General features: G+C 45.4%; 1 protein-coding gene across 3 annotated transcripts in view; it reads right to left on the bottom strand.

Annotated features, from left to right (window-relative positions):
- Window positions 1-7,497: 7,497 nt before the first annotated feature.
- Window positions 7,498-12,907, bottom strand: part of LOC123758709 (protein FAM135A) — a 429,327-nt gene continuing 423,917 nt past the window's right edge. For all 3 annotated transcript variants that reach the window (XM_069328828.1, XM_045743283.2, XM_069328829.1), the window contains one exon: window positions 7,498-8,056. In XM_069328828.1, the coding sequence (XP_069184929.1) occupies window positions 7,851-8,056 (206 nt within the window). In that variant the 3' untranslated portion in view covers window positions 7,498-7,850. The remainder of the gene's footprint in view (window positions 8,057-12,907) is intronic.

The following is a 12,907-nucleotide window of genomic DNA, read 5'->3' as shown; positions in this document are numbered from 1 at the left end:
ACTGATATACTGTATATGCTATATTAGTCTGCAGCATCAGGCAATTGGAGTTCTGCCTACTGGGGACCACGAACCAATGCCTGGTGTTTGCGAGCATTACATGTCTGCCATCGATCGGGGTTACGTACCCAGAAAGGTAAGCATAACAAAACAAACCCCACCTGGTAGGAAATTGCAACTGAAGACCGAACAGAGAAATAGAACCCCCCAAAACATAAGGAAACAAGCAAATGTCATTGCTTGTTTCCTTATGTTTCCTGTCCTTTCTTGTTTTCCACCCCCTCCCCCCCATGGGAGGGGGAGGGGGGAGCCTCGGATCCCCCCGCGATGGCTACTCACACTTCCAGCTCGCAGGCTGATGTGCTCAGGGGCGGTTGCCAACTCTGGCCTAGTTGCCCTGGTTGCTTCCCTTACATATTATGTCTACTGCAGGGCCGGCTCTGTGACCGAAACTGGATCAACCTGCAGAGTCGTCGCAGTGGATGCCTTTCGGCAGGACTGGTCGAGGTTGGGTTACCTGTACCTCTTCCCTCCGATCCAGCTGTTGCTTCAGGTTCTGGCTCTTTTTGGAGTCTTACCACAGGCGCTGCTTGCTCGGTGTCTGACCCCGGGGCGTTTTCCACAGCTCAGCCTCTTTCAGCAGATTGGTCCGATCTGGTACATGGCTGGTTCGGTCTACTCCTTTGCTTTTCATATCTGGTCTTTTTGATGCATGTATATCACCACTTGTATGGTGATTAGGTGGATTCTTTGATGGTGTACCACCTGTGAGCTTCATCTCGGTTTGAAATTTCCTATGGTTCTTTTCACTATTTTCTCTCTCTTCCTAGGTTGTCTTCTATTTCCGATCGGGTTGTTTTGTCCTTTCTTTCATTCTTGGCTTTTTCAGGACAGTCTTTTGATGCCCAATACTATCGCCCCTTATCATGTGGCACTGGCGGAGCTGCTCCGGCTTGCGTTCAGGATGGATATCGCTTCGGCCCCATTTCGCAAGCTTTCTCATGCTTTGTTTCAGCTCTGGCCTGCTTATGCGCCGCCTGAGCCATCCTGGTCCTTGGACAGGGTGCTCTCTTTTTTCTTTTCTCCTCAGTTTGTGGTGGCCCCTTCAGTTCAAGATTTTTTTTCCTTGGCTCTGTTTCTGTTGGCATTGGCCTTTAGGGGTTGAGTTGGTGAGCTTCATGCTCTCCTCCAGCACAGGGGTTTTCTGCTCTTTTGGTTCTGGTGGTCGGTTTGTTCGTTTGCAGCCGTCTCCCTTTTATTTGGCGAAGAACAAGATGGCAGCCTTCCGGAGGGGCCCTTGGGTCATTGGTGCTTAGTTGGTCAGGCCGAGGGTGCATCATGTGTTGTCTGGTTGTGGCTCTTTGCTTTATCTGCCTGCCTTGGCGTCTGTGGCCGGGGACGCGCTTTGGGTTGATCCAGTTTTCTTTGTTCCCTGTTCCAAGGCTCGGGTCTCCCAGGTCGTCTGCAGGGTTATCAAGACTAGCTAGCCTGCAGTCTATCCTTGTGTCCATGAAGTTTGTAAGTTTGCTGCTTTGGCTGTCGTGTTCGGCAACATGTCTTAAGCTGACATTCGAACACAGGGGTTTTGGAAGTCGAACAGGGTCCTGGCTCGTTATCTGGTCAATATTCCTGGTCCTGGTTGTTTCTGTGTGGCTTTGAGTTACAGGTTGCAGCCGGTTGTCTCGACTTCGAGTTCATGTGCGCATGGCGGTCGCCCCCTGGGTAAGACCCTCTTTTACTTGTCTTTGGTTAGGTAGCTCCAGGGAGCCGGAGGGGCTTCCCACAGAAAACCAGCATTGAATGTAAAGAAATGCCATTTTCTGGGTGAGCCCTGGAGCCTCCATGGCACCCTCCCTCCCTCCGCTTGGGTCTGAGGCTCCCCCTTCCCTTCCTGGGGAGGGGAGGGGAGGGCTGCATGGACAAGCAGCGCGGCATTGGTGAATGATATTTGCTTGTTTCCTTATGTTTTTGGGGAAGTTCTGTCTCTGTTCAGTCTTCGGTTGCAATTTCTTACTAGGTGGGGTTTGTTTTGTTATACCTACCTTTCTGGGTGTCTAACCCTGGTCGATGGCTGACATGGAATGCTCCCAAACACATGGGGGTTTCCATAGGCCATTGCTCCATGTGCCTCTCTGAGGGGGGCCAGGTTCTGGCTCATGGTCCTTGGTAATCAGAACTTCAATTGACTGATGCCCCTAATACAGCAATCAGTGGTACCTTCATTTACGATCCTAATCCATTCGCAGAGACGCGTCGTACACCAAAATTTCGTCAACCAAAACATATTTTCCCATAAGAAATAATATAAATTGAATTAATCCATTCCACACCCCCAAAAATATTAACTTAAAGATACATTTTATACCGAATACCACTCATTTTGGACTTATACAGTACAGTATGTATAAGGATATCATAAGGATATCATTTTGGACTATAATACAGTATGTATATCATTCCTTTAATAATACCTTGTTGGCATATGGACGGTGGTGAGGAGGAGGGAAGGATTAGAGATGTTGGTGTTTGGAGGGGGAGTCCCCTTCCATTATAACATCAGGCAGTGATGACTTTTCTGGGTACTCTCTCTCATACGTTTTGCAGGCATACTACTAGGACCTGGCTGTGGCTCATTGCATGTTTGTCTCATTAAAACCTGTCTATTGACACTTGTTTTTCCCTACATTGTAACACTTGTTTGAAGTGAAACATCACATTGTCATTAAAAAGATTAACACAGCGGCCTACTACAGCTTAATTTGGGGGGACACTTTTCCGCAAAACTTATCAATTCTTCCCATACTGAACACATTTTCTTAATAAATGAGGAGGGGACATCCTCTACTCTACATCAACATTCCTTATACCATTTTCATGTTTACGAATGATCTCTCGTTTGTTCTCTATTGTCATCCTCACAACTATTTTCTTAGGTTGAACTTTACCACTGACTTTCTTGGGACCCATGGCGTGATATATAATAAGAGCTTCTATGTCAAAAAAAAACAAAAAAGCACAAAAAATGAAATTGTTCATAAAGAATTCAAGCGCAGTTGCGGTCGACACTATGCAAGATACACTGGTAAACAAACTGAGAGCACCACGTGCTCGTTCGACCCATACGTGTATCAACAGACGTTGTCTTCCAAGTAAACCAATTCAAATTTTATGATGAATTTGACGTCGTATACCAAAATATTCATACTCTAGGGTAGTCGTACACCAAGGTACCACTGTATATCAGTTCGATAGCTTCAGGGAGCTTCCGGGGCTCACCCAGAAAATGGCATTTCATTACATTCAACGCTGATTTTCTTGGCAATTAAGGAGCATATCGTTGACATAAATTTGTTGTACTGCCTTGCTAGATCAGCAACCTGTATACTATCTTCATGTTTACAAATGATCTCTTGTTTTTCCTCTATCATCATCCTCATAACTATTTTCTTAGATTGAACTTTACCAATGACTTTCTTGGGACCTATGGTATGATATATAATAAGAACTTTTATGTTCAGAAACCAAAAAAGCAGAAAAACAATGAAATTCTTCACAACTAATCCAAACACAGTCGTCACCAGGTGGGATACACTGGTAAACTGAGTGTGCCTCGCCCAGCAAAACCCATGCGCTCAACCCATACGTGTATCAGCAAACACTCGTATTCCAAGGCAAACTTCATACAGAGAGTCAAATTTTTCGAGGAAATTGACTTTGTATATGGAAAAATTCGTAATTCGGGGCATTCGTAAACCAAGGTTCCACTGTACAACCGAGCATGCTGGGATTTTCCAGGGCCTGTAGGGTAAATGACTCCTATAGGAAGCTCAGGCACTGGGGCCAGCTAAGCTGGTAAACCCTGTTGGTGTTGTCAATCCAACCACAAGCTGCTGCAGAAAAGCCTTGGAGGCAGTAGAGATGGACTTCCACCAAACCCTAGGCAAAGTCTAATCAGGTGAAAATCAGAACTCCTCTGTCAACAAAGGCAAAAAAGCCAGCAAATGTTAAAGCACATAAGACCCTCGAAACTCCACAACAGCAGACAGCAGAGAATAATCGGCACGCCGTTGAGAGCTGAAAAGCAAGCTGCTACAGCCGCAATGTGCCCCACCAGCCAACAAGCACACCCCTACCCAGGGCATGATGGAAAGCGTAAAGCCCCTGACACACTCCAAGGGCAAGGACAACCACAAGCGAGGAAATCCGCTAATGGGGAGTGATCCTCGAACGCCCCAGGGAAGATAACCCTGAGACGCAAGGACTTATGGAGCACCCAGGGAAGGTGGCCCTAAACACATACTGTTCCAGTACTTAAAAAATCTCCTGGCTACTCAAACACATTTGTTAAAAACACCACCGCAAAGGCAAAAACACCAAAGAAAACGGGAACATAGAGCCAGAGCGCCAGCAATCACTCGTCACAGCATCGGTCAAAGAACTGACTGGGGGCAGCCTGACTTACCCATGCCAGCTCCTCCTCCTCTGGTGCAGGTGGGGGAGGGTGTGGAGCTAATGAGCGGGAGGCTAGCTGGATGAAGTTTTGATTGTTAATTTATTTTATGGGGAAGTTCTTTTGCAATTTTGAGAATGTAGATCACATTTTTCAACCAGGCAGTAGTCTGTTTTGATTCACCTACCTATCTGGGTGCCTTCCCTGGTTGATGGCAAAATGACATACTTTACATGTAAAGTATTTATGGGCCACTGCTCTCTGCATCTCTCTGAGGGGGCCAGGTTCTGGCTCATAGGTAGGCTTACAAAGAACTCTGCGACTGATGACACTCAAGTAGTATGGCACTTGATCAGTAAGATAGCTTCAGGGAGCTAACAGGGCTCGCCATAGAAAATGTCAAATAAAATTTTGTAGCACTGCCCAGCTTTCACTTTTTCTCAGAAAATTGGGATAACTCACAAGACTGGGTTCATTCACACGACGACTGGGTTCCTCAACTCTTGTTGTTTGGACTCACCATAGCAACTTAGTGGTTCGCTATGGTGAACAAAACATGCAGATACTTATATATAACATGTGTATATAGTGTAATAACAGCAAAACTATTTTTTATTGTTTTATGAACATAATAATTAAATCATTAATATGCACACCATACTTTTGAGTACTGTATAGCGATGGTTCACACATTTTATTATTTAAATATAGCACACTACACACTATTGAAAAATATTACTGCAAAAAAACAGAGAAAATAATTGAAAATAAGACATTGAAATAATTAGGTAATACTGTAATATTTGGCAACTCCCGGCAACTTTGTGGCAACTCCCGCCTGACAACGCGGGTGTTGGAGACCGCTGTGGGAGGCTTACTCTGTCAGCACCTCAATTTTGCCTGACTTCCTCACCCTATTGCGGCCAAAATATGTCACCAACGATTTTCTTATTATTTTTCCTGTGATCAGGGAACACATTTTACCAATCTTAAAAAAAAAAAAAAAAAAAAAAAAAAAAAAAAAAAAAAAAAAAAAAAAAAAAAAAAAAAAAAAAAAAAAAAAAAAAAAAAAAAAAAAAAAAAAAAAAAAATTATTTCTTGCACCTGGCTGTGTTGAAGGCCATTAAGGCAAGCGCACTTTAAGGGTTAAATTAACTCTCATCGAGCTCCAGCCTCGCTCACCTATTTTGACATCCTACTGTGAAAAATTTTGGTCTGAACACTTACATGTGACACTTTCATTTAATTAATTCAACCCACACACATGAAATGATAGTGATGACATCTCAGTCCTGGACCCTTATCAAGTCGGGATAAGGGTTCACGGCAAACTGAAATGACATCACTTTCATTTCTTGTGTGAATTGTGTTTTTCAGCTACATTATTGTGACCTATTTTCTACATTCATTTAACTTTTGTTAGCCATTATGAAACACTCAACATCTGTGCTTAGGCATGTACACTCCAAATCTTATGAAAAACAATATTTACCCCTTGTGGTAGAGTATTAATTGAATAAATGATCAAAATTCTCATACTTGTGCACTACAACTGTGTGCTCTATAAACCAGATGAATATTATTTGTGTGAGGTATCAGTGGAGAATGATACTGTGCATATGCTTCCACCTCCTACATAGTAGTGTAGTGGCACTGATTTAACTTTTCACAGCTTTCAGAACATATTTATACTAAAAGTTAATTTATTTGAAACAACTGGTACTTAAGCAAATGAGTGGCACCAATATGCAGGTAGCCAACACCTCATAAGGCCCACAAATAAGGGTACCATTGTGCAGGTAACTAAGACTTGTACCTTCAACACACTGGTGGCACCAACGTGTGCACAGCTGTGTGTAGGTTTCGTAAATTAAGGAATGTGCAAGCAGTTATTAAATGGAAATTTAACCAATGAGGGGCACCAACATGCAGTGAAGATTATGTTAAGTCAACCATGGGAACCAATGTACATGTAGTTAACTCTAAGGCTTACCATGGTGGTGCCAACAAGCAGGAAGCAAACATCTGAATCATCAGTAAACTAGAGAATCTCTAAAGCCAAAAAATATAATGCCAGGTGCACAAGTGAATAACTTGTAGGTTATGAGAAACCAAACAAGATATGAAAAACTGAGAGGTAAAACATGCTGGTATAAAAACATGAGCCAGGGTTCATAAAGCATTTACTCATAACCACCTACAAAATCTGCACTTCTTCCCTAGATCATGGCAGCTTTGTTTACATATACTGTACAGTATTAAACAGTTTACAAGCGACAAAACTTCACAAATCAACTAACCACAACCCAAGGTTATGTTACACACAATCTTGCACCTAGATTGTACTTGAATGGGTTTCTGGGAGTTGTTCTACTCCCGAAGCCCGGCCCGGGGCCAGGCTTGACTTGTGTGAACTTTGTCCAACAGTCTATTACTTGGAGTGACCCGCAGGGCCACAAATCCACTACAGCCCAGATGGTCTGTCTTCTTGAAGAAAAATATCCAGCTTTTTCTAGTAAAGCTTCAGAGCTCATAAACTGTTTAATGAATGTAACAAAGCTGCCATGATTGAGTTAAGATGTATAGGTTTCATAAGTGGTTGCATAAATACCTGATGAATCCTGGCCCTGACAAAGAAATGTTTGTAAAATTGCTCAAACTATGGCACTTTAACTGGCATGTGAGCTGGCACTTGAGCTGAATTTCACTTGTGGGTGATTCACAATCTGTGAAACTAAGTGAAATTGAGTTTAACAAATCAATACAAACAAATTGAGTTAGCAGCTCATGGAGAAAGAATTTTCTGGCATCATGAATATTCCACATTATTTAGTAAAAGATATTAACCCACTGAAATTACATAAGATACTGTACTGACTTATAAACACACTCTTGATATAAATGATAATTCACCATTATGTAATATCTTTAGAAATACCAGAATTTGTTGGCCAAAGTAACAACAAGCTTTTAAAAATATGCACACAATTCTTATGAAACCCAATAAAAAGTGCTATTTATTAAATGTAATTTAGATAAAGATAATATATACATAATAACTTTATTGCAATTTTGTTATGCAAATATTAAACATTAGTTGCTAAAATCTGTCACACTAACACCAAGATGTTAGTCTCAATAATTTCTGTGTAGCTGCCAATGTATTTTAGTGTTTACATTTGCCCAACAATAGACTCTCGAGTCCTTGTAGTATGTATCCTTGATAAACTTACAAGGATGTTAAATAGTGTTATCCAGGTACATGAAATTAACTTTCTATGGATACCTATGTAAACTCCATATTTACATTTTTACATAATTCATACATATCAAAGTTGCCCTCAAGGCTTGTCACTAATATAAAATATCAATACCTGAAATGCTACATACAAAGCTACCATTACTTAAAGTACTTCAGTCCTGTTACTAACAGAAACTTCTCGATAAAGAGTTCTGAATCGAGGACAGCAATATGAGCAGCTCTGCCAATGAGAGAGTTGGCAGTTGAGGGCAGAGCGTGATGGATGTCATACCGTACAAGCGTCACAGACGGAGAGCTAATGATTGGCTGCAGGAGGTTGGACACCATCTCACGGTATGCAGAACCTGAAATGGGTTAAGTCTTTTACAGTATAGTATAGGGGACACACACATGCAAGGATTGACTAACATGGGAAGTAAACACACAAAGACACAGGTGAAAACTAAGTACTCAAGTTCACCAAACATTTTAGAAGGCATTTTTTTTTAAGAGTTAACCCATAGGCCACTAAGGGCCTTTTGGCCTTCAACGCCCAAACAAATGGCGCAATTTTTGATGGCGCAACAAAAAAAAAATCAAAAAAATTCTTTTGTCTTATAAAAATGTTCATTTGTGTTCCCTCATCACGGGAAAAATATAAAAAAATCATAAATGGCATATTTTAGCCGCAATAGGGTGGGGAAGTCTGGCAAAAAAAAAAAAAGAGGCGTTGACAAGGCAAGTGCCAGAGGCGGTCAGCTCCACCCAAGCTGTCAGGTGGGAGTTGCCACAAAGATATTATTACCTAATTATTTCAATGTCTCCGATTGATTTTTTTTCTTTTGTTTTTTTGCAGTAATATTATTCAATAGTGTGTACTGTGATATATTTATATAATAAAATGTGTGAGTCATCGCTGTACTTAAAATTATGGTGTGCATATTAGTGATTCAATTATTATGTTCATAAAACAATAAGCACATAGTTTTGCTGTTATTACACTGTATACACAGGTTATATACATGTATAAGTATCTGCATGTTTTGTTCACCATAATGAACCACTAAGTTGGTATTGTGAGTCAAAAAGCAATGAAGAGTGGCCACCATTCACCAGCCAACCAGCCACTCGCCACCACTCCCTACCTCACCTCCTCACTCGCCAGCATACTCCTCCCACCATACTGTTTTTGCTTTTATTCACTATACACAGACGTTATATATAAGTATCTACATGTTTTGTTCACCATAACTGCACATCTAAGCTTATATGGTGAGTTCTTGCAATAAGAGACGTAGCTAAACACACAGTCAGCTGGTGGCTGCTGCCCTCACTGGTTCAAAGCCAGATGCACTAATATTTCTCCTCCAACAATACTCTTTGTGGTGTTAATACACAATATACACACATATATGTGTGTATATTGTATATTGATATATATTGTATACTAGCTGTACCCGACCATGCGTAGCTGTGTTGTCGGAAGGTTGCTGTGGCTCAGCAACCCATGTGCGTTGCTGAGCCACAGCAACCTTTCCCCTGTCTCCCAGTCCTCCCTACCATTCCCCCCCTTCTCCGTCCCCTTGTCCTCTCAACCATTCCTCACCCCCCCCCCATCCCCTCGTCCTCCCCACCATTCCTCCTCCCTCCCCCGTCCCTTTGTCCTCCCCCATTATCCCCCACACTCCACCATCCCCTCGTCCTCCTAACCATTCCCCACTCCACCATCCCCTCGTCGTCTCCACCATCTCCCACTCCCTCCTCTCCCTGTCCTTCTAACCATCCCCCACTCCCTGTACCCTTGTCATCCCCATCATTCTCCATTCCCTTGTTCCCTTGTCCCCACCATCCCCAACTCCCCTGTCCATTCGTCCTCCCCACCATTACTTCCTCCCCAGTCCCCTCATCCTCCCCACCATCCCTCGCTCCCACCCCCTCGTCCTCCCCACCATTCCCCACTCCCTCGTCTGATGCATTCCCAAATGATCTGATGTTCCCATCACTGAAATATAAGAAAAGCAGTTTAAAAACTAAATAAAAACAATGACAAAATACAAAAATTAACTATAATCACGAAATGAATGGTATGGTAAACAACACAGCTCAATTCCAATGCAATGTCACAAAAAATAATTAAATCAAAATGAAAATAAATCAAAATCTATGAAAATTCAATTTATCAATGAAATCAGAAACATTGAAATGAAATCGTAACATAATTTAGTATAGCGGGTGTTGCTCTTATGTGCAACAAATGGCGCTGATTTTCAAAAAAACAGCGTTGAATGTAATGAAACGCCATTTTCTGGGTGAGCCTCGGAGGCTTTCTGGAGCTTATTGGGCTAATGTATGTTATGTTAGACTGGGACATTAGCTATGGAGTTCAGACCTACCAGGGACCAGCGCCAGAACCTGGCCCCTTCAGAGAGGTTTCAGGGAGCAATGACCCTGGAAAACCCCATATGGTTGGGGGTTTTCCTTATCTGCCATCGACCGGGGTTAGGCACCCAGAAAGGTAGGCGTAACAAAACAAACCCCACATGGTAAGAAACTACAACAAAACCGAACAGAGAGGTAGAAAACTCCCTACAATCCCAAGGAAACAATCAATCAATTTACTGCTGCGCCGGTCGTCCGCTCAGCCATCCCCTCCCCGGGAGGGGGAATGGGGGGCCCCGAATCTTACCACGCCGGCTGCCTTCAGTTCGGAAACTAGGCTTCAACCAACGCGAAAAAAATCTCGCCGACCGGATGGGAGGGAGGGTAGCCAAGGAGCTTCCGGGGCTCACCCAGAAAATGGCATTTCATTACAATCAACGCTGGTTTCCTGTGGGGAGCCCCTACGGTTCCCTGGAGCTACATACCCAAAGAGAAGGAAAATAGGGACTTACCCAGGAGGCAGTGGCCACAAACTCCTCAACGTGAAGTCGAGACAACTGGCTGCAACCTGCGACCCAAAGCAACACAAGAACGCCGAGGAGCAGGGACGTTCACCACATAACGGGCGGCCAGGACCTTGTTCGACTTTCAAAATCCACGCGCCCGAATATGTGCCCAAGACATATTACTAAACACGGCAGCCAAAGCTGCAAACTTCCGAACGTCATGGGTGCGAATATAGGCCGCAGGCTGGCTAGACTTAATAACCCTGCGGACAACCTGGGAGACCCAAGCCCTGGAACAGGGAACGAGGGAAACCGGATCAACCCAAAGCGCATCCCCAGCCACCCCGGCTGAAGCGCGTAGGTAACGGCGAAGTGTTGCAACTGGACACAACACATGATGCACCCCCGGCCGAACCAACCAAGCATCAATGACCCACGGACCCCTCCGGAAAGCAGCCGTCTCTTTCTTCGCCAGAAAAGATGGAGAAGGCTGCAAACGGACAAACCTACCCTGAGGACCAAAAGAGCAGAAACCCCTGCGCCGGAGGAGAGTATGAAGCTCCCCTACCCGGCCCCCAAAGGCCAATGCTAAAAAAAACAAAGCCTTGGAAAAACAATCCGGAACCGAAGGGGCCACCACAAACCGAGGAGAGGAAAGATAGGAGAGCACCCTGTCCAAGGACCAGGACGGCTCAGGAGGCCCATGAGCAGGCCGGAGGTGAAACATAGCATGGGTAAGCTTACAAAACAGGGTGGATGTGACGTCCACCCCGAAAGCTAGCTTGAGCGGCTCTGCCAGCACTGCACGATACGAGGCAACAGTATTAGGCATCAAATGACGGTCCTGAAAAAGCCAAGAAAGAAAGGACAAGACAACCCTATCCGAAAGAAAAGACAACCTACAAAGAGCCAGAAAATGGCGAAAAGAACGCCAGGAAACTTCATACTGTTGCCTAGACGAAGCTCTCAGGTGGGACACCATCAACGAAGCCACCTAATCACCATAGAATTGGTGATACACCCGCGTCAAAAAGACCAGACGTGAAGAGCAGAGAAGGTTGAACCAGCCCCGTACTGGATCGGACCGACCTGCTGAAAGAGGCGGAGCCATGGGAAATGTCCCGGGTTCGGGCACCGAGCCAATAGCACCGGAAACCAAGGCTGGGCCGGCCACCAAGGGGCCACAAGGACTAGTCTCCCTGGGAATCTCTCCAACCGAACCAGAACCCAAAGCAACAGCTGGACCGGGGGGAAGAGGTACAGGTAACCCTACCTCGACCAGTCCTGCCGAAAGTCATCCACCACGAATGCTTCGCAGTCGGGGAAGGGCGTCACATATATTGGGAGACGCCGAGACCACGCCGACGCGAAGAGGTCCACATCTGGGAGACCGTACATCTGGCAGATCCAACGAAACGAGTCATCATCGACCGTCCACTCTGTGGACAGGGGATGGAAACGAGACAAACAGTCCGCCAGAACGTTGGACACTCCCCGGACATGAACCGCACGGAGAGCCAAACCCCAAGAATCCAGCAGACGAACCACTCGAAGGGACCAACCCCAAAGAGCCAAGGACCGAAGAGAACCCCCACGGTTCAGGCAATGAACCACTGGAGAACAGTCCGAATGGAGGCGAATGGTCGATCCCTGAGCGACCCGAATCCTCCGATGCGCGAACCAGGCTGCCGCGAACTCCCGAACCGTGCTGTGAGCCCGACGGAAGGACGGACCCCACCGTCCCTGGCCTGCCTGGTGAGCACTGGTCACAAAGCCCCAGCCGAGAGACGACGCGTCCGTGAACACATCGAGCGAGGGCTCGGGAAGGCACCATGGCACCGAACCCCGAAAACCCCGAAGAGGAAGCCGGTGACACAGCAACTGACACAAGACCCCCGGAGAACGAACCCAACGATCGCGAGAGAGGCAGAAAGGACGTCCCCGAAGGAACCAAAACAGACGCCGAAGCCAAACCCGACCCGGCGGGTAGACTAGCACAGCGAAGTTCAGACTCCCGCACAATCGCTTGAGCAACCGCCGAGTGACCTGGGACCCCCCCTCAGAAACAGCCGACGGCGGTCCCGCAGCTGCCGCAATGCCTCTGGAGGGAGAGACAAGGAAGCGTTCCGAGAGTCCCAAACAAGACCCAGCCAGGTCCGAACCTGGGGCGGAACCAGATGAGACTTCCTCCAGTTCACCAAGAACCCGAACCTGGCGAGCTGGCAAAGAACCATATCCCTGGCGAGCAGACAAGCTGACCGACTGGGAGCCCACACCAGCCAGTCGTCGAGGTAGGCCAAAATCCGAATCCCTAGAAGACAAAGACAGGTC

Source organism: Procambarus clarkii, chromosome 22, assembly GCF_040958095.1.
Source record: "Procambarus clarkii isolate CNS0578487 chromosome 22, FALCON_Pclarkii_2.0, whole genome shotgun sequence".
Classification (NCBI taxonomy): Eukaryota; Metazoa; Arthropoda; class Malacostraca; order Decapoda; family Cambaridae; genus Procambarus; species Procambarus clarkii.
The sequence above is the reverse complement of the archived record's forward strand: the minus strand, read 5'-3'. Positions and strand labels throughout refer to the sequence as shown.